The sequence below is a fragment of the Hemiscyllium ocellatum genome, chromosome 23 (assembly GCF_020745735.1).
Source record: "Hemiscyllium ocellatum isolate sHemOce1 chromosome 23, sHemOce1.pat.X.cur, whole genome shotgun sequence".
NCBI lineage: Eukaryota > Metazoa > Chordata > Chondrichthyes > Orectolobiformes > Hemiscylliidae > Hemiscyllium > Hemiscyllium ocellatum.
In genome coordinates this window covers 59,876,797-59,899,270 of record NC_083423.1, presented here as the reverse complement: position 1 = coordinate 59,899,270, position 22,474 = coordinate 59,876,797, and the positions used below count along the sequence as shown (strand labels likewise).

At 41.0% G+C, this 22,474-nt stretch overlaps 1 protein-coding gene across 1 annotated transcript in view; it reads right to left on the bottom strand.

The window, feature by feature from the left end:
• Nucleotides 1-22,474, bottom strand: part of LOC132826965 (chloride anion exchanger-like) — a 60,143-nt gene that overhangs the window by 26,747 nt on the left and 10,922 nt on the right. Inside the window, exons 8-13 of the mRNA XM_060843292.1 lie at nucleotides 19,617-19,699; nucleotides 15,571-15,718; nucleotides 13,281-13,394; nucleotides 6,328-6,405; nucleotides 4,918-5,013; nucleotides 3,769-3,875 (exon numbers count right to left, since the gene is read on the bottom strand). Of these exons, the coding sequence (XP_060699275.1) occupies nucleotides 3,769-3,875; nucleotides 4,918-5,013; nucleotides 6,328-6,405; nucleotides 13,281-13,394; nucleotides 15,571-15,718; nucleotides 19,617-19,699 (626 nt within the window). The remainder of the gene's footprint in view (nucleotides 1-3,768; nucleotides 3,876-4,917; nucleotides 5,014-6,327; nucleotides 6,406-13,280; nucleotides 13,395-15,570; nucleotides 15,719-19,616; nucleotides 19,700-22,474) is intronic.

Sequence of the window (22,474 nt, the reverse complement as noted above, 5' to 3'; positions counted from 1 at the left end):
GCACCACGTTAACCAACCTCCAGTCTCCTGGCATCTCACCTGTGACTATTGATGATACAATAATCTCAGCAAAGGACCCAGTGATCACTTCCCTAGCTTCCCACAGAGTTCTAGGGTACACCCAATCAGGTCCTTGGGATTTATCCACTTTTATGCGTTTCAAGACATTCAGCACTTCCTCCTCTGTAATATGAGCATCTTTCAAGATACCACCATCGATTTCCTTAAATTCTATATCTTCTATGTCCTTATCCACAATAAACACTGATGCAAAATACTCGTTTAATGTTTCCCCATCATCTGCAGCTCTACACAAAGGCCACCTTGCTGATCTTTGAGTGGCCCTACTCACTCCCTAGTTACCCTTTCATCCTTAATGTATTTGTAATAACCCTTTGGATTCTCCTTAATTCTATTTACCAAAGCTATTTCATGTACCCTTTTTGCCCTCCTGATTTCCCTCTTAAGTATACTCCTACTTCCTTTATACTCTCCTAAGCATTCACTCAGTCTATCTTGTCTATACCTGACATATGCTTCCTTCTTTTTCCTAACCACTGCGATAAAAATAACATAGAACATAGAACAATACAGTGCAGAACAGGCCCTTTAGCCCTCAATGTTGCAACGACCTGTGAACTAATCTAAGCCCATCCCCTACACTATCCCATCATCATTAGCTTACTTACAGTGTGGAAACAGGTCCTTCGGCCCAACAAGTCCGCACCAACCCTCCAAAGAGCAACCCACACAGATTCATTCCCAACATTTACCCCTTCACCTAACACTACGGGCAATTTAGCATGGCCAATTCACCTATCCTGCACTGTGGGAGGAAACCGGAGCCCCCAGAGGAAACCCACGCAGTGGAAACCCACATAGTCATGGGGAGAATGTGCAAATTCCACATAGACAGTTGCCTGAATTGAACCTGGGTCTCTGGCGCTGTGAGGCAGCAGTGCTAACCACTGTGCCACTGTGCCACCCATATGCTTATCCAAGGACTGTTTAAATGCCCCTAATGTGGCTGAGCTAACTACACTGGCAGGCAGGGCATTCCATGCCCTTACCACTCTCTGAATAAAGAACCTGCCTCTGACATCTGTATTAAATCTATCACCCCTCAATTTGTAGCTATGCCCCCTTGTACAAGCTGACATCATCATCCTTGGAAAAGGACTCTCACTGTCCACCCTATCTAACCAATCTGATCATCTGTGTCTCTATTAAATTTCCTCTTAGCCTCCAATGAGAACAGACTCAAGTCCCTTAGGTTTTCCTCATAAGACCTTCCCTTCAGACCAGGCAACATCCTGGTAGATCTCCCCTGCACCTTTTCCAATGCTTCCACATCCTTCCTGTGATGGGGCGACAAGAATTGTACACAATGTTCCAAATGAGGCCACACTAGCATTTTGTACAGTTGCAGCATGACATCATGGCTCTGGCACTCAATCCCTCAAATGATACTTCCTCATCCTCCCAATACATCTTCAATCCTTTACAGAATAGTCACACCATCCTCCTCAATGTGTCAGCAGCTTTTGACAGAGTGACCACATCATTCTTCTCTAACCTCTCTCCACTGTTGTCCAGCTGTCCAGGGCCACTGTGTTGTTTCAATTCTTATCTATCCAATCATAGCCAGAGAATCACTTACAGTGATTTCCCTCCCTGCTCACGTAGGGTCACCTGTAGGGTCCTGCAAGGATCTACATGAGGTCCCCCCCTATATATCATCCACATTCTGCCCCAGAAGGGTAAAGCAGATTATTTGCAATCTTGGTGTCCCATTTGAGTCTGAAATGAACTTCCAACCCCCATATTAAAGTCATTGCAATAAACCAATGATTACCACCTCATTAACAGTGACCAAGACAGTATTGACATAGGCCTCAGGTCATCTTCTCCAAATCCAAATATTCCTGCTTTTTTAAAATTCATTTGTGGGATTTGGGTATCGCTGCCTGGGCCATCATCTACTGCCCATCCCTCGTTTCCCTATGGAGTAGGCAATTTTGAAATAAGATGAGAAATTTCTTCAAAGAGTAGTGAATCTGTGGGAGTCTCTACTGCAGGATAATATGAAGTCACTGAATGTGTTTAAGAAAGAAATAGATTTCTAAAAGCTAAAGGTTGAGACAGCGGGTTGGTCATGATCTAAGACCCACCAAAAAAAAGATAGTGGCAGTGAATGAGTAATCTAGCAACAGGACAAAGCAGGGGGGAGTCACAAAAGGAACAGCCCAATCCACATGGTGACTGACAAAATGGAAAATGCAGGAAGCAATCTCTAATAAGGGGGAAGTCATGGAACAGGCCCTAACAGCACCATAGATGAGAAAAGTCCATGACAAGTTGAAATATGGCCAAACTGGCATAGATGATTCACTGGACACAGGAATGCTTCAGAATGAACAGCCAATTCAAACCAGGTCAGTACCTTTCTCTGTGCAATCAGCATTGCAGATGATGTTTTAGCAAAGCACATGTAAATAGAGAAACCTCCACTTATGACACCATTGTCAGAGCTTTCAATGTGTATTTGATAAAATATAATCAAAGCGTAAAATGAAATAAAATGAAGTAAAAGCACAGAGAAAGCATCAATTCACTTATCAGTGACCTACATTTCTGCAATTGGATTGTGCTTGGAGTTTCGGATTTCTTACAGTCCATTAAAACTGAAGGATGGAAAGAGAAGAGTCTTTGTTCAAGGCGATAGAGAGGGATTTATGGAAAATACAATTTGCAACAATGCAACAAATTGGGCTTTATGCAATGTGTCCGAAAGGTGAAACCAGGTACCACCACACAATGTACTTGCTGTAATGGAAGGGGCTGTGCCAGTGTAACAGTTTACTTGCTGTTTTGTTGAAAGTTGGTAAGTCACCAGGAATAGAGTGTAGGGATTCGTAGCATCCACAGACCTTAAAGCTTAATCTCAATCTTCAAAGCAGTAATCTGAGGCACAAGTAGAAGTCACTTGGAATATTTTGGAGTATTGAAGGCAAACCATAGGTTTGTTCAAGGTAGTGATTCATTTTGTTGAGTTTTTGATCAGGTAACAGAGATGGTTGATGACGACAATTGATGTGGTTTAGATGGACTTCCAGAGGTCTTTGATAAAAAGCCACATAATTGACTTGGAGAAAAGTCAAAGCACATGGGCAACAGAGGTAGGAAACAGATACAAGTGTTTGTAATTGCAGTTGTAATTCAGGCTGCAGGACATTGTACAATGCAATTTTTGCAGGTGCCAATACTATGACCAATGCTTTTCTTGATGTGCATGAATGATATACCATTTGGGTATACATGACGTAATATGGCAGGAATGTTGAAAAATTTGTTAAACGTGGGGAGGACAGTGAGAGATTTCAAGAGGTGAAACTGATGGATATGTGGCAGATGAAATTTCATGCAGAGAAATGTGAACTGATGCGAAAAATGTGCAACAACAGGATAAAGTTTTAAAATGCAATTCAAAAGGAGCAGAGGGGCCTGAAGGTAAATATGCATAAACCATTCAAGGTGGAAAACTTCAAATGTTTAAACTGGATTCCTGTTTTGAAAATCCATGAACAGAGTTCAAAACCAAAGCAGTTATGAATAACCTTCGTAATAACAATTCACCTTCAACTGGAGATTGTGTCCAATTCTGGGAGCATACTTTGGGAATGATAGAAAGATTTCAGAGAGAAAACAATTAAAACATTCATGAGTCCACAACTCTAAACAGCAGCTCATAGGTTGGAATATACTCACAACTGTGTTCTGAACACAACAGTCAGCAGTTCGAATCCTACACCTGCCCCAAGACCAATGTCAAGCCCAAGAAGAACAGCAGCAATGAAAGCCATTATCCAAACCAGCTGAAAGAAATGAAGACTTGCGTCAATATTATAGATTCAGTTCTTCAAAACCTGTTAATAAACTGATACTGAGGTGTAATGTGGGAGTAACACTGCCAGACAGTGTCACAGTAACACTGAGTGACAGTGCAGGCAGTAACACTGAGGGACAATCAAGTCACCCAAGTAGATGAAACAACTCAGAAAATAGTGATACTGGCTTAGACTTTTTTTAAAAATTGAATTTGATATTTGAAAGGGAGTTTGTTTAAAGGAAGAGGCTTACTCTTTTGAGATACTGAGAATATTGAAGGACTTAAAATCTAATGTAAAGTAACCTGGATTTTCATACTGTTACTTTCAGAGAAAACACACAAAATATTTATAACTGGATGAAGGAAGAGTGTCTCTTATTGGACTGAGGAGGTGCTCATTAAAAGCAAAATCATTGTGCTGGTTGGAAAGAGGAAAGGGAATGGAAAGACGGTGAAGCAAAGGGAAAGAAAGAAAGATAAACAGAGAGAACAAAATAACAGAGATATGAAGTCAAATCAAAACAGGGCAATAGAGAATCATAGAAAAGGGGAGAGTGAAACAGAAACAGTGAGAATGAAAAGTTGAACAAAAAGACAAAATGGTCAAATGTTGACAACTGTAAGTTAGTTCCTGTTTCATAACTTATTCGTGGAAGAAACAGGAAGTCCTATTTCCTCAGTTGTTATAAAAACGTCATTAACCAAGTGCCAGTATTTCTATAAAATTCATTACAGCACAATAGTTCTAGTAATCAGTGAGAAAGAGAGAGATGTTCAGAAAGGCCCTGAATGGCAGGCAGAATCCCAGAAAGTTTTTGTGTACATCTTTCCTCACTGCCTGTTACTGACTTTGATTGAATGGGAAACATATGTGGGGCTGATTGTGTTTCTTCTGCCTATTCTTTGTGATGTCATCTCCTCTACTTTCTCTCTGAGCTCCACATCTGGGAATCTGCTTCTCAAAAATGGTAGCTGATGAAGTCACTTACATAATGCAGCAGCTGACACTGCGTCTCATTTGCACTTACACAGTCAAACTTGTCTTTCTTCCACAGAATCCCGATTTCTCTAAATTGCATTAACATTCCTTTCAAATTTATGATGACAAGAGCTCCTAAAACCGACTGTGAGGAGAATAAAAAGACAAAATAAATAGGTATGTCAACACATTTAAAAGACCAGACTCCTGCTATTTTGACTTCTGATAGAGCAATACAAGATTTGTATGGATGGGTTATGAGCTTCATTTCAAGGCTGACTGTTTTGTTCAGATCCTTTGTATTGAGCTCCCTTATAGATTATGAATAGGTATGAGCAACAATGCCACAAAGTTTTATCTGGGAATGAGGACTAGACCTTATCCAAAGGTATACACGGTAATGGGTTCCAACTAAAATGCCTCATTAATCATTTTTACAGTCTTTGCCATGTATCTGTTAATACATTATTAGACAATGAAAATCATTTTTATTTCTTGAAACAATTTTATACTTTTCACTTTCTTCTGTTAAGAAATCTTAAAGTTGTATACAGTATTCTAAAGTTGTGTCATATTTACAGAGTACAAAAACAAGGAGGTTGGGTCAAACATTTATAAAACATGGAATTGTTTTCATTTGCAGAATTGTATGCATTTGTCGATATGATACTGTACGAAGGATGTCAAGGCAGTGTTAAAGGTATAGTCAGGATTTACTAGAATTATGTCAGAGTTGAGGGATCTCAGATCTGTGGAAACAATAGGGAAACTAGAAGTGTTCTCCTTAGATCACTTCTAAGAGGAGATTCATCAGTGTTAAAAAATCATGAAGGGTTTTAACTGAGCAGATAAAAAGAACCTGCTTGCTGTGGCAAGCAGGGTGGCAAGCAAAATACATTGATTTAAGATGATGGCAAATGCACCAAGAAGGAGATGGGAAATGATTGCATGCAGTTACTCATGATCTGAAATGGCACTGAAAGCATATTCAATAATAGCTTTCAAAAGAGAATCGAAACAATACTTGAAACAAAAAGCATTCAAGTTCATTGGGAGACAACTGGGGTGTGAAATTTATTAGATAGCTCTTTCAAAGAGGCCACAGAGAAGTGATGGACTGAATGGTCTCTTCTGTGCAATTCCATGTTTTCATACATTAAGAGCAGTTGAATTTCAGACACTCCTGTGGCACTCCTAAATGGCCAAAAAACCGACAAATAAATGAGTTTTGCCAATTATGCAGAACTTGTTTTTTTATATATCTGATTAAACAATGGCTCTCCAGTGAAATGGAGATTTGCATTGCATATACCTCCTAAAACCAGCAAAGGCATTTGTCAGATTTCAATGATTGCACTGTTTCTACTCAACCTCAGGTGACACTGTTGACATTAGGCAATAAAAAGCCATCATTAAAGCCCAGACTGTCATTTTAGAGCATAAATATCTGAGTACCTACCTTGGGTAGTGGTGCAAGCAGAAACCCAATGGCCAGAGTTACAATCATCACCATCACAGCAGATATCAGACTAGCAAGCTGTGTCAAAATGAATCAATGGATTAATCAATTAAAAATGTTCTCATTTTAATCAATTGCTATTTTCCTCAATTATAAACACCCCGTATGTTCAGCAGTCAGTTTCTTGGTGCAAAGTCTCTTAGTTCCTGATAGGTATGTTGTTTAAGGAGTATTTTGAGGCTTTGGGGAGGGTGTAAAGAGGATTTACAGGGATGATACGATAGATCAGGAGAGGTGGCTTCCAATGATGAGGATTGATCACACATTATCACATTGGGGTGGCGCAGTGGCTCAGTGGTTAACACTGTTGCTCACAGCACCAGGGTCCAAGGCTTGATTCCAGCCTGAGGTGACTGTCTGTGTGGAGTTTGAATATTCTGCGTGGGTTTCCTCTGGGTGCTCTGGTGTTCTCCCATAATCCAAATATGTGCAGGTCAGGTGAATTGGCCATGCTCAATTGCCCATTGCGTTAGGTGCATTAGTCAGAAGGAAATGGGTCTGGGTGGGTTCTCGTTTGGTGGGTCGGGTGAACTGGTAGGCTGAAGGGCCCATTTCTACACTGGAGGGAATGTAATCTCAACAAAATGTGAAAACTTTGGCATAGAATATGTGGATAATTTATTTCTAATAAAACTAATTGTTAAGATCTGAAATCCGCAACTTGAATAGGTGATGGATAGCAAATCAATAATCATTGTTAAAAAGGAATTAGATCAATACTACTAGAGGGGGAATTTGCAGGGCTATGGGAAAGACAGGCACAATTTTCTGTGTCAATTGATTCTATTCTATTCACTTCTAGACAAATTTCTAGGATTGGACTTTCAATCTGGGATTGAGAACACAATCCTTGGGGAACAATTCCAAATCATGTTCTCTGCATCATATTGAGACCATTGATATGATAGAGCAGGAGAGTTAGGCACTCGAAGAGCTGCCTGGAGGCAAGAGCTCGAAATGGACAATGTTTTGAAAGCCAGGGAAGCCATGAAGTGGGTTTGTGACTCAGAGGAAATGGCTCATGAAAGTTTGCAGATCACCAGAATTGGCACAGGCAGATAGCCACAACTGGTTCCAAAGTTCCCTGACACTTCTCCTGAGGTATTAACTGAGATAGCCACTGAGAGGTGAGAGATATTGTTGTTGGTGTCTCAATGAAATCCACCCACAGATACAAAAGAAGGACCTGGATGACATTGGGCCTGGAGGTTAGCAGTGGAGGAATGACTAGAAAGATGTAGGCCCGGGTCATAAAAGATTTGATGTTCTGGTAAGATCTGGAAAGGTGAGTGGCTAGTGAGAACCTGGGGATCAGCTCCCTAATTCTATAAAGAGCTGCATGTGCTTGAGTAAGCTGAGTACCCAATAATCCCACAAATTCAATATAAGTAGCTCGATGTGTCACTCAGACATCAGGCGCCTTCATAAATGGAGTATGAGTGAGAGGGTTGAGGAGGGTCATGTCAATGTCATGCACAAGAAGGTTATAGAACCAAGTGTATTCTCGTATATCATTGTTCCACCTCACCTGAAAGAAAACAAATTTTACAACAAACAGGTGTGAGTGGTGTTGTGGAGTTACACAATCTAACCCTGACAATTATGGAAACCGACAGACACTGATAGCACTAGAATCTGTGAAGAGTAGATAGTTCGATCTTTGGTTGAGGGGTACAGAGGAAACTCCCACCTAATGTTGCCACACAAGTTGTGCCATTAATGGGGCTGGTGGTGCCAAGGCATTTCGTGAGCAGACTGGAGAAATTGCCCCCACCCATGCTGCTTCCAAAAAACTTCAATAAATGAGTCAAACAAGATGTAGGGTGCCCTGGACACTGCCAAGGTCCTAGATGACCCCACATGCAGGCAGTGTCCCTGGCTTAGAAGCTGGAACCCCCAGTCTTGGAGCTGGAATGATGGTTGGAGACAATGTGGTACACCTGCAAGGTTGAGAGTTACGTGGATAGCATATTCAGAGAGGTGGTCATACAAGGGAATGGGCGACCATCGGACAGTGCAGAAAGTACACGCAGGTGGTGCAGGTGTCTCCTGGGATACCACTCACTAACTGGTATTCCATTTTGGAAGCAGATGAGGGTTCTGGCACCTCAGAGGAGTTCAGTCAGAGCCACACTTTGGGCATCATAAACAGCTTGACTGCACAGCACAGAGGGAGGAAGAAAGGAAGAGCAATAATGATAAGGGATTCTTTAGTTAGGGGCAAACAGCCACTTCTTCAGGAGAAGGAAGGTGATAGGGCTATGAAGAAGTCATATGGTGTGTTGGCTTTCATTAGCAGGGGGATTGAGTTTAAGAGCTGCAAAGTTACGCTGCAGTTCTATAAAGTGCTGCTTAGATCACACTTGGAATATTGTGTTCAGTTCTGATTGCCTCATTATAGGAAGGATGTGAAAGCTTTAGAGAAGGTTCAGAGGAGATTTACCAGGATGTTGCCTGGACTAGAGGGATGGTCTTGTGAAGAAAGGTTGAGGGAGCGAGGGCTTTTGTCATAGGAGTGAAGAAGGATGAGAGGTGGCTTGATACAGGTGTACAAGATGATGAGATGATATGGAGGAGCCAGTGTTGGACTGAGGTGGACTAACTTAATAATCACACAACGCTAGCTTTTGGAGCGCTACTCCTTCATCAGGTAGCTGTGGAACAGCATCAGAAGACACAGAATTTATAGCAGAATTCTCAAATGAACTGAAACCTGCAACCCATTCTAAAAGGTGAAAGACTTAACAGCAATCTAGATTTGTTCAACATATCATTTCAGTTGCATGACAGTGTGATATTTTGCTATAAATTCTGTGTCTTATGATTCTGTTCCACAGCTACCTGATGCAGGAGCAGCACTCTGAAAACTAATGCTTCCAAATAAACCTGTTGGACTATAACCTGGTGTTGTGCGATTTTTGACTAAGATGTTGAGAGGCATAAGTAGAGTGGATAGCCAGAGACATTTTCCCCGGGGGAAATGGCTATCACCAGAGGGCATAATTTTAAGGTGATTGTTGGAAGGTTTAGGGGAGATGTCAGAGGTAGGTTCTTTACATAGAGAGTGCATGGAATGCACTGCCAGCAGTGGTAGTAGAGTCAATTACATTAGGGACACTTAAGAGACCCATGAATGATAGTAAAATGTAAGGTATGTAAGTTAGTTTGATCTTAGAGTAGGATAAAAGTCAGCACAACATCGAGGGCCAACAGGCCTGTAATGTAACATACTGTTCTATGTTCTATGTTCTAGAATGAGGTGTTGCCTCCCTGGTGCCAGGGTCACAGATGTCACTGAGTAGCTACAGGGCATCCTGAAGGAGAGGGTGATGGCATATGCTGGTACCAATGGCATGGGCAAAGTGAGGAATAAGGTCTTACATTAAGAATTCAGGGAGTTTAGCAGTAGATTAAAAAGCAGGACCTCAATGGTCGTAATCTCTGGATTACTCTTGGTGCCACATGCTAGTGAATTTAGAAATAGGAAAATAGGATAGATGCGTGACTCAAGAGTTGGTGTAAGAGGGAAGCTTTTAGATTCCTGGATCATTGGGATCATTTTTGAGGAAGATGGCACATTGCACCAAAATCACATTGAGACTAACATCCTTACAAGTAGACTTGGGAGGAGTTTAAGCTAGTCTGGCAGCAGGAGGGGACACAGAATAGAGGAGCAAATATGTAGACAGTTCACAGAGGTATGTAAAAGTTATAATCTAGGGGATTTCAAATTTCCCAACATAAATTGGGCAGTCATAATTTTAAAGGTTTAGAGATGGAGGATTTCTTGAAATATATCCAGGGGAGTTTTTTTATATCAACACGTTGAAGGCTCAGTGCTGGATCTGATTCTGAGGAAAAAAGTAGTGAGGGAACATTTTATCAATAGCAACCACAACATGGTCCAGTTCAAATTTGTCCTGGACAAGGAAATAGATGGCCTGCTAAAGATGGCTTTGGATTGGGGGAAAGGAAGATTTTAATAAAATAAAGCAGGAGCTGGCCAACAGTAGTTTGGGACCAGCTCCTTGCAGGTAAGTCTACAACAGAACAGTGAGGGGCATTCAAATAGGGGCTAGAGAGTGTATAAATCTAACATGTACCCTTTGGAGGGAAATATAGAAGCAATAAGTTCAGAGAATCCTGGAAATCTTGGACAATTCAAGACTGGGTGAGGAAGAAGAGAAGGCTTTTATGAAGTCCAAAGGGGACAATTCAGCTGCAGCCCCAGAGGAATACAGAAAAGCAAATAGAAGAGCAATAAGGGCACATGAAAAAGGACATACAAGCAGGTTAGGGAGAATCTAAGATATTTTGGAAATTCATTGAAGGGAAGAGGTTAACCAGGGAAAGAGTAGGGCCATTAGGGACCAAGGGAGCAACCTGTGCGCGAAACCGCAGAATATTGGAAGGGCATTGAATGAATTCTTCTTTTCAGTCTTCATGCTGGAAAACAAGAATATAGGTACTAAATTCAGGAAAAGAGACTGTTAGGAATTTGCACATTTTGACTCAGGAAATGGGGGGATGTTGGAGGCTTGCTTGGACTTAAGGGCAGACAAATCCCCTGGCCTGGATGAATTGCATCCCAGGCTGCTATGGGAGGTGAGATAAGAAATTGCATGGGCTCTGACACAAATTTTTAATTCCTCTCTGGCAAGAGGATATTGGCAAAGGACTGGAGGATGGCTAATCTGGTTCCAGTTTTTAAGAAGGGTGGTAGAAACGAACCAGAAAATTATGGAATGGTCAGTCTCATGTCAGTGGTTGGGAAACTATTGGAGAAAATTCTGAAGAAGTGATTCAATATCCACTTGGAAAGACATGAGCTAATTCGGGATAGTCAACATGGTTTTGTCAGGGGGAGGTCATGCCTAACAAATTTGTTCAGAATGTTTTGAAGATATGATTAAGTCTGTGGATGAGGGAAATTCAGTTGATGTAGTTTATATGGATTTTAGAAAATCTTTTGACAATGTCCTGCAAGTTTAAACACAAGGAATTGAGGGACACTTGGTGAAGTGGATCAGAAACTGGCTTAGTTATAGGACACAAAAGGTAATGGTAGAATGTTGCTTGAGTGACTGGAGGCTGGTGTTCAGTTGTGTACCACAAGAATTAGTACTGGAATCCTTATTGTTTGTCATTCACATAAATAAGATAGATGAAAATGTAGGGGGGAATGTTAGACAAATTTGCAGATGACACCAACATTGGTTGATTGGTTAATAGCAAAGAAGATAGCTATATAGATGGATTGGTCAGATGGACAGACCAGTGGCAGGTGACATTTAACCCTAATAGGTACAAGGTGATGCACTTTGGAAGAAGAAACAAGGTGAAGGCATATTTGGCAGGACACTGGGCAGCTTATAGGAACAGAGGAATCTTGGGCTAATTATTCACAGATCCCTGAAGTCAGCAGAGCAAATGAATACAATAGTTACATTGGGATTCTTGCTTTTGTTAGTCATTTCATAGACTATAAGAGCAAGGAGTTAATGTGGGAGTTATACAAAGCATCGGTCAAGCCACAGTTGGAGTACTGTGTGCAGTTCTGGTCATCTTGTTACTGGAAAAATGTGGTAGCACTGGAGAGGGTTCACTAGGATATTGCCTGGAATGGAGAAATTAAGCTATAAGGAGGGATTAAATCCGCTTGGATTATTTTCTTTAGAATAGAAAAGACGAAGGAGGATATGATTGAGGTATATAAGATTATGAGAGGTATGCGCAAGGTGAAATAGCAGGTGTTCCCCTTAGTTGAGGGGTTATTCATGAGAGGGCCTATATTTGGGTTAAAGGGCAGGAGATTGAGAAGGGATTTGGGAAGAAGCCTTTTCAATCAGCAGATTGTAGGAATCTGGAATGCACTGTCTGGGAAGGTAGTGGAGGCTGAAAATTTTGAAATTTTCAAAAAACACTTGGATGAGAACTTCAAATATCATAACATTCAAGAATATGGAATTAGAATTAGCACATCTGTAGTGGTTGATATGTCAGTGCAGACTCGATGGGCCAAAGGGCCTTTTCTGCACTGTATGATTCTATGAATCCATAACAATTTCCTTTCATGAAAGCATGTTGTCTCTGCCTGGCTGCATTGAGATTTCCTAAGTGCCCTGTTATAAACTCTTGAAAATAGATTTCAGTATTTTCCCAATGAGAGATATTTAAGTTACTCTCCTGTAATTTCCTGCTTTCTGCCTATCTTCTTTCTTGAATTCAAGAACAATATTTGCTATTTTCCAATTTGATCGGACATTTCCAGAATCTAGGGAATTATAAGAAATTAAAACCAACACATCTACTATCTCATGAGGGTGTCTGCTGCCAAGTGAAGCCAACAGCTTCACATCCCTCTCAAGTGTGATGAGTCAGTGCTCACAAATGCTCACCCATGACTGAACTCTGTCACTGGATGATTTTCCACTCTGCAACTATGTTGACAAGTGTGTTCATCAGCCCTGATGGCTCAACAAACTGTACACTGACATGTTGCAGACATTTTGTTTTCCCTTGGAGTTAATTCTGTTTGAAGATTCCTTTTCTGAAGCTTGTTAGTGTGTTCAGAAACAAATGCAACAATTAGATAATTTCAAGTGTATATCTTCCTTGCTCCCCCACCTCGCATCTTTAATGGGGCCCAAAATTGATAAATCCTCAGGACCTGATGGCCTACATCCCAGAGTGTTGAAATACGCAATGCTGGTGATTATATTCTGTATGGTATTTCAGTAGAAGGTAAGCAATTTATAGTTGCAGTCGAATCAAAAAATGTGTCAGGAGCTGACTGTATTCTTGTTAGTTTCTTGATTGTGTTCTATAACCTCAAGCTAACAGAGCAATACAGATCAAGAAGGTGATAATAATCTGCAAAGTCTATTCCATACCTGTGTTTTACCTCCTGTGCTTTCTTGAACAGCAGTTCGAGACAGAGCTGTGCTTCCTGCAAAACCACGAAATGCTCCACAAAACATATTACTGACTCCAAAAGCCACTAATTCCTGTACAGAAATCAAGAAACATTTGTGTATAGTTTACAATTTTATAAATTATTCTGCACTTTCCATCTCCACACAATTGGCCAACATTTATTGCCCATTTCCAGTTGCCCTTGAGAAAGTGATGTGAGCTGCCTTCTTAAATCACTTGGCGTGGTACATCCACAATGGTGTTAGGGAATTCCATAGTTTTGACCCAGTGACACTGAAGGAACAATGGTATATTTCCAAGATGATGTGTGACTTGCAGATAGAGGGGGAGGTTCCATTTATATCTGCTGCCCCTTGACCTTGTAAATAGTACAGAATTGGAAGGTGCTGTCTAAAGGTGAATTGCTGCAATACATCTTGTTTTTGTAATAGAGAGAGTGAAAGTAGAAGGTGGGTGCTAATCAAACCAGCTGTTTTGAATAGGATGGTGTTGATGGTATTTGTCAAATAATTATAGGCAAAAGTGTGAACCAGAACAGGCAGCACTGTTTGAAGTTGTTTGTTGGGAGCAGAAGATCATATTTATATATTCTTCCATCGAACAACATCCTTGCTGTGATGTTAACTATCATCAGTTTAAATACACTTGGCAGAGTTGCACAGCATGGATGACTGCATTTTTTTGCTCCTTACAAGGGGAAGTATGTAACAAAAACAGAACTTGGTAGAAAAGCTCAACAGGTCTGGCAGCATCTGTGGAGAGAAATCAGGGTTAACATTGCACATCTCTTGACCCTTCTGGATCAGATGGTACTTGAACCCTTAACTCATGGTTAAGGGGTAGGAACACCACTACCATGCCACAACAGGGGCCTCTCTGTTCATCCAAGTTGGTACAATATTGAAATTCCTACATTTGTCATCAGTCAGAAACCATTGTATGAAATTAACTTTCCCCGTACATGTTCATCACACATGAAAACACTTAGATTACATGTTACTGAAATCTGATTATATTATAAAGGAGTTATAGCATAAAAATTTATCTTGAGTACCCTCTCTGAACCTGAAAATTTAATTTTATGTGGTGAAATGTCAAATTTCTTCATTTCAATCAGGGATCTAATTTTTTCAAAAAGTTTCAACTTCCACATTAATCATATCTGCACATCTCAATCATTTATTTCAATCTCTATAAAATACTTGGATACATTAACAATTCATTTTCAGTGCAGGGTAGACATTGAATTCTGATGAAACATTAATTGTGTTCCTTTCTCCACAGACGCAGCCAGATTTGCTGAATAACTCCAGAACTTTCTGTTTTAATTTTCTACATGGAACTTCCTGTTTTCTGTCTGTGGTAACATTTCAGTGGGATTGGCTACTTACTCTAATGATGCTATCACTGTTGCTGGATGTCTGGAGATCATCTTGATTTGGTATTAGATTTAAACTAAGGCCAAGTAAAGGGAAATCCATGCCACCTTGACTTTTGTTGGCAGCTTCTCTGAGGGCAGCAAAGAGTTAAAGGTGCCCACACTATAGGGACCTGCAGTGGTTTAAGATGACAACTCACCATCAGAATGTCAAGGGCAGTTAGGAGTGGATGCCCACAACCCTTGAGCAAACAAAACAAAACCTACACGATTTTCACATGTATGAATAGACTCTGAAACCGGCTATCTGTTTCTAAGGACCAATGATGATGACCACTGACAATTTCACTGATTCCATTTATGTCAAGATTCAGTCCTAACCTGAAGAACTCTCAGTGGCACAACCCTCTGAATATCTTTGAAGCATCCCTCCCTTTCCCAGTGCTCCAATCCCCAACACAACCCTTCCCAAAACTCCTCAGCACTGCTCTCCATCCACATTCCTCCTCTCCTGAGCTTCCTCTACCTGCCCCTTTTTACCTCTTCCACCACAGAGCCCTTCACAACGTTGCTTCCCTCATTCCCTTCCCATATCTTCATCCTCTTAGATGCTCCCCTCCCATTCCCCTCACACAAACAACTGCACTTCCTCTCCCATTTCCCCCCACCCTATACTGTCTGCTCTCCCAATTCCCTCCACTCCCACACCCTATCTCTCCTATCTCCCATATTGTCTCTTCTCTCAGTCCCTATTCTTCCATTCCCTCATCTCTAATTCTTTCCTCTCCCACAATTCCCATTGAACCATAAAACACTTCCTTTCTCTAAATTCATTTTGTGCAATTTACACAATAATCCTCATTCCTCACCTGATTTCCATCAAGAACATAATCGTGTTTGATGGCATAGACCTTGGCCACAGAAAATGCAACAGCAAAACCAACAATCGCAATCGAGAAAGCATCACCAACACTCTGTTGTAAGACACCCATATTGGGAGTGAGAGGACTCTGATAGCTGAAACAAACAGACAGTAATTTGATCATTCTTTGTTACTCTGTATATCCTTTAACACCGAAGCTTACTTAAAATCTGACAGCCTACAATTCTAATTAAAAATGGAAGGAATAAAATTATGGGCCAGACTAACTGCAGTAGTGGAGATGTTATTAGAAATAAGTTTGAGAAACAAAATATGTCTACATTTTGAGATTCACAGACTATCCGGCATAGTCAGGATGAATTTCCAAAAGGAAAGTCAGTCTTGCTCAAACATTTCGAGGAAGTAAGCAGAAGTGTTGTTGGGAGTAATGCATTTGATGTGGTCTCCGTGGACTTTGGCAAGGTTTTTGATCAGTCCCTCATGGCAAAAAATTAAAGATTCCATGAGATCAAAGGCAAAATAATACAATGGTTTCAAAATTGGCTGAGAAGCAGGAAGTAAAGTGTGATGGCAAGGCAAGGGAACACATGATGAATAGTAGGACCCTGGGAAGCACTGAGGATCAGAAGGACTTTGATGGGCATGTCCAATGATTCCTTAAGGACAGATGGATAAGTGGTTAAGAAGGCATATGGGATACTTGCCTTTATTAATCAAGGCACATAGCTTAAGAGCAGGGAGATTAAGCCAGAACTGTATAAAAGATTTATGAGGTCACACCGAGAGTATTGAGTACAGCTCTGGAATTCACATTATAGCACCAGAGAGGGTACAGAGGAAATTTACCAGGATGTTGCCTGGATTATGAAGAGACACTGGGTAGACTTGGGTTGTTTTTGTTAGAGCAGAGGAGATTGAGAGGGCACATGATTGAGGTGTATAAAATGATGAGGGGTATAGATCAGATAAGAGAGGAAGAAACTGTTCTCCTTTATGGAGGGATCAATGACCACGGGGCACGGATTTAAGGTAAGGGGGAAAAGATTTCAAGGAACTGTGAGGAAAATATTTTCAGCCAGAGGTGGGAATCTGGAACTCACTGCCTGTGAAAATGGGGGAGGTGAAGTATTTAGATATGCACTTGCAATGCCAATGCATTCAGGGCTATGGAGCAACTACTGGAAAATGGCATTAGAATAGCTAGGTGGTTGTTTTTGGCTGATGCTGAAGTGATGGGCCGAAGGGCCTTTTCCTGCGCTGCTGTTCTCTGAGTCTAAGGTAGATGGTTGTTTCTGTGGATGAAAGTCTGTTTCCAGTGTGGTTCTGCAGGGGTCAGTGCTGTTTGTGCTTTATAATTTGGACATAATGTCAGGGTTTAATCAACAAATTCACAAATGGCACAGATATTACCAGGGTGGAAAATTGTGAGAAGTAAAGCTGTAATCTGCAAGAAGATGTCAACAGACTGGTCAGGTGGACAAAGGGGGGCGCGGGGGGGGGGGGGGGCGGCAAATGGAATTCAGGACAGCTAATACAAAAGAGTATACCAGAGTAAAAGAACCATGGAAAGTACTGAGGATCAGAGGGGTCTTGAAAGTAATATGGCATGTAGATATTGTGGTTAATATGTAGGATATGTGGGCTACTTGTCTTTTTAGCAGAAGCATATTACACAAGAGCAAGGAGGTAATGTTTGAACTGGTTAAGTTACAACTGGATTGCTGTGTGCATCTCTGATTACCAGGATGTGATTACATTGGCGATGTACCAAGGTGCTATATGGGCTGGACAATGTGAAATATAAGGAAGAATTAGAAAGGCTGGGCTTGCTTTCCTTGGATAAATGTAGGCTAAAATGGAGTCTAATCGATGCATATAAGCCTTTGTGGTGTATTGATAGGGTGATAGGAAGGCACTTTTTCCATCAATATCGGGGTCATTAACCAAGTGTTGTAAACTTAAGGTAAGAGACCATAAGAATATAAGACATAGGAGCAAAATTAGGCTATTTGGATCATTGAGTCTGTCCCACCACTTGATCATGGCTGATACATTTCTCAACCTCATTCTCCTGCCTTCTCTCTGTAACCCTTGATCGCCTTATTAATCAAGAACAGAGTGGCACGGTGGCTCAGTGGTTAGCACTGCTACCTCACATGCACCAGGGTCCCAGGTTCAATTCCAGCCTTGGGTGACTATCTGTGTGGAGTTTGCATATTCTCCCCATGTCAGTGTGGGTTTCCTCCCACAGCCTAAAGAGGTGCAGGGCAGGTGAATTGGCCATGCCAAATTGCCCATAGTGCTAGGTACATCATTCAGAGGGAAATGGGTCTGGGTGGGTTACTCCCCAGAGGGTTGGTGTGAACTGGCTGGGCCAAAGGCTCTGTTTCCACACTGTAGGGAATCTAATCTAAAACTAACTTATCTCTATCTAAAATGCACTCAGTAGCTTTTTGACTAGTGCAGAACTGAAGGGCCAAAGGGCCTTTTCCTGCGCTGTTGTTCTTTGACTCTGTGGTAAAGGGTTGCTTCTGTGGATGGAAGTCTGTTGCCAGTGAGGAAACTAACGATTCTAATCCATTTCCTTGGCATTGCAAGTACATATCTAAATACTCCATAGCCTTGTGTGACATTGAGTTCCACAGATTAACCACTCTCTGGCTGAAGAAGTCCCTCCTAGCCTCAGTCCTAAAGGGTGATCCTTTCACTCTGAGGCTGTGGCCTCAGATACTAATCTTTCCCATTATTGGAAACATCTTCTCCACATCCACTGTACCAAGGCCTCACAGTAGTTTAATTAGATCCACCCTACAACCTTCTATCCTTATCCTTCTTTTGGGTGGTGCAGGAACAAGCACTGTTCCTCACAGCACCAGGGACCTGGGTTTGATTCCATCCTTGGGTAACTATCTGTATGGTATGCGCACGTTCTCCCCATGTTTGCGTGGATTTCCTCAGGTGCTCCAGTTTCCTGCTATAGTCCAATGTTGTGCAGGATAGGTGAATTGGCCATGGGAAATGCAGGTTTATAGTGAGGGAGTTGTCTAGGTGGGATGCCCTGCAGATGGTTAGTATGATTTGGTGAGCCAAATGGCCTGCTTCCACACTGTAGGGATTCTCTGAAAGTCCACTGAGTACTTCTTGCTTGACAAGCCCTTCATCCATAGGATTATTCTTGCAAACCTTCTCTGGACCCTCTCCAATGCCAGCACATCCTTCCTTAGATTTGGGGTGCAGTAGAAGGTCGAGGAGAGAGTGAGTAGAATCTTTTTCACTAAGAGGGTTGTGGGAATCTAGAACACAGTGCCCAAAGGAGTGGCTGAGTGAGAAACGTTTCATTCACTTGTGTTGTCAAAGTCTCAAGGATTGTGGGACAAAAGTTGGACAATAGGATTCATATGTTGAATTATTCTGGGATATCAGTGTCACTGGCATTTATTGTCCATCCCTGGTTGTCTTGAAGAATGGGCTAGTGAGCAATGTAATCAGATCTTTGTTGATCAGCATAGACACAATGGGCCAAGGAACCTCCCTCTTAGCTGTAAACATTTGGGTCAATAGGTTACACATGAGTTATCTGCCCACAGTGATAGCCTGTTTCCCAGGGAGATGGAAAAATCACCTCAACATGTTTCAAAAGTGTCAGATAGTGCTGCTGCCCTGGGAGCACCCAATACCACCTCTCCACCCCCCCCCCACAACCCCCCCCCCACCCCCGCCCCCCCCCCACCACCACCCCAACCCAGGTGACAGAGGAGAGACAGAGAGAATATTAACCAAGTTCCTGCTCTTGATCACTGGATCAGTGATAGAAACAAGGTGAAGAAGATAGCATGGACAGAACATAAGCACTAATATAGAGTAGTTGGACTGAATGGCCTGCTTTGTGAGATTAATTCTATATACTGTTTGAGGTGAAAACCTCGAGAAAATCACAAAAGCCTGCAGTCTTAATGAGATTCTAAAAGGTCTGGGTTCAATCTGAGTTCTGATCATAGATGACAAAGAGGATATTACAAACAAATCACTAACCCACTTGTTAAGTTTCCAATAATGTCAACATTGTATTTTTCATTGAAGTTGAAAGCATACGAGACCCCAGTTGCGATAATTGTCTACAAAGAAATGAGGAAAAACAATCAAATCTTTTTTACTTTTCTAGTTTCATACATTTAGTACTTGGTATATGCTTAACAAATTACACAGACACACAAAATAGGAGCAGAGGGAGACTATTTGGCTTCTCAATCCTGCACTACCTTTCACAAAGATCACAGTAAAATACAGCATTTGTTTTGAATTATAATCATAGATAGAGTCGTAGGGATGCATTGTACAGAAATAGATATTTCTGTCCAACTCGTCCATGTCAACCAGATATCCTGAACTGATCTAGTCCCATTTGTCAGCATTTGGGCCATATCCCTCCAATCCCAAGTTATTTGTGTACTCATCCAGATGCCTTTTAAATGTTGTTATTGTACCAGCCTCCACAACCTCCTCTGGCAGTATAACACTTTAGTCACCATGTATTGCAGGAAGAGTTTTTAACAAAAAGAGATCATTTCACAAACAGATTCTAGATCTGGACATCTTTTACAGCAGTCCCTATTGATTGGAAGAGACATAGATAGAGGTCAAAGATGAATCAACTGTGGAGATCAAAGGTGTGTCAGCTATGATATCTATTCAATACTGCCAGAATTAACAGATATTTGAAGCTAATAAGACATTTTGACTGGAAATTTCCAATAAGCAGAACACAACCTGACTGCTGTGGGAATTTAGTGATTTGAGTGTAATGCTTTTGAGGTGGGGAATATTTTTTTCACTATCTATAGCAAGTCTTCCTCTCTTTATTTTTTTGCCAACACAGCAATCAACATCAAATTGTATCTGCGAGATTGCAAAGAGAGACTATTAGGATAAACCTGTTTATTTTGAGTTGAAATTTGTCACCTACAGTCAGAGTGAGGTAATTACATCAGGAAATGTAGAGCAAACATTACATATTTTATCAATACTGAATGAATCAATGTGAATGCAATGTCAGTATTACCAATCCCAAGAGTTGTGAAATAATTAATCATGGTTAATTAATATACTTATGTTTCATAATCATATAACTTCTTATAAATCAGTTACAAACCCAAATAATTAACCATATTCACTTGTGAACTGCAACATCTTTGCATAAATCCACTTGAGCCTCTTATCGTGCAAAACGAATGACCCTGATCATTACAACTTCAATGGGAATTGATTGCTCCCTACTCACCATTATAACCGCTGAGGCAAGAGTAAAGAGTGTAAAATAAGAGGACATAATGCCAGAGTTACAAAGAAAAATAAAAATGACTCAAAGGCAGGAACTAACAATATTCAATATAAATTTATTTACAGTAAGATAGTTTCCAGGCCTAGGTATTAAAAGTATAATGCAAGAAAATCTATTGATCTTATGAAAACATTGAATTTAGGAATTATCCTTCTGGATTAGGAACTTGTCAACATTGTTCAACTATTTGGGAAATGTTGAGAGATAAACTAGAAAATTATAAGCTGCTTAGTTTGTTCTGAGTACTTTGAATGAATATGAAGCAATAAGAGAGACCACATGGACTGTAAACTTTGTTGAACCTTTTGAGAAGGTCACAAATGTGGAATTTAAGCCCATGCATTTATTTATAGAGCCTTCCAAAAGTTTCAAGAGGTTTCATTGGAAGACCTACAGAGGAGGCCAGAGCACCGTTGGTAAAAGAGGGGTGCTGGAGAGACTGGAGGAGTCACTGCAATATTAAAAGGGTAATTCTGTGATTAGGTGAAAAGATGGTCAACAAAAATGAGAGTGCATTGGATAGGGAATTATTACATAGGTGAGAGTCAGAGAAAAAGGAGAATGTATACAAAGTGACTAAAAGTATATTTCAGTTCCGATTCTAGCATCTGCAGTAACTTGCTCCTATACGGATCTCTGTACAGGACTGTCACAGTTTTTATAAATGAAGTAGTAGGCAGCACAGTGGCTCAGTGGTTAGCACTGCTGCCTCACAGCACCAGGGACCCTGGTTTGATTCCAGCCTTGAGCAACTGTCTGTGTGGAGTTTGCACATTCTCCCTGTGTCTGCATGGGTTTCCTCCAGGTGCTCCGGTTTCCTCCCAAAGCCCAAAGATGTGCAGGTTAGGTTAATTGACCATGGTAAATTGCCCGTAGTGTTAGGTGCATTAGTCAGAGGGAAGTCGATCTGGTGGGTTACTCTTCGGAGGGTTGGTGTAGACTTGTTGGGCCAAATGGCCTGTTTCCACACTTTAGAGAATCTAATCTAATCCAATAGGGAGATGTAAGACACCAAGATGGGTAACCGAGAAAATAGTATCAGTGGGATCAGAAAGTTGCAGAACAACATTGATAGAATCAGTGAGTGGGAACAGCCATGGTCACCCATAGGTGCCAGAGAAATAGATTTAGCATTTTCTAAATGGCAAGAAACTGGGTACTCCGTAGCACAGAAAACTTAAAGGTCTATGTCCAGAAATTACTAAAAAGTAATAGGCAGGTCAAAAGACTCACTGAAAAATAACTAATTCAATTTTGCTTTTTATCCCAAAGGACATGGAACGCAAAGTTTCATTCAAGCTGTACAGAGTTCAACTTGAACCCACCCAGAAAGCAGCATTCAAGATTGGACAACGGATCTTAAGAGAGGGTGCAGCACACATTCACCAAAATAATACTGGAATAATACACCCTTGAGTATAAAGTTCAGGGATGGTTCAGTTGAAATATTTAAGATGATTAAGTGATGATGTCATAAAACGCTCCTCTTGCCAAAATTGCTGTGTCAATTGAAAAGGGCAGGGGCTAGATTCTTGTTAAACAGGAATAATGA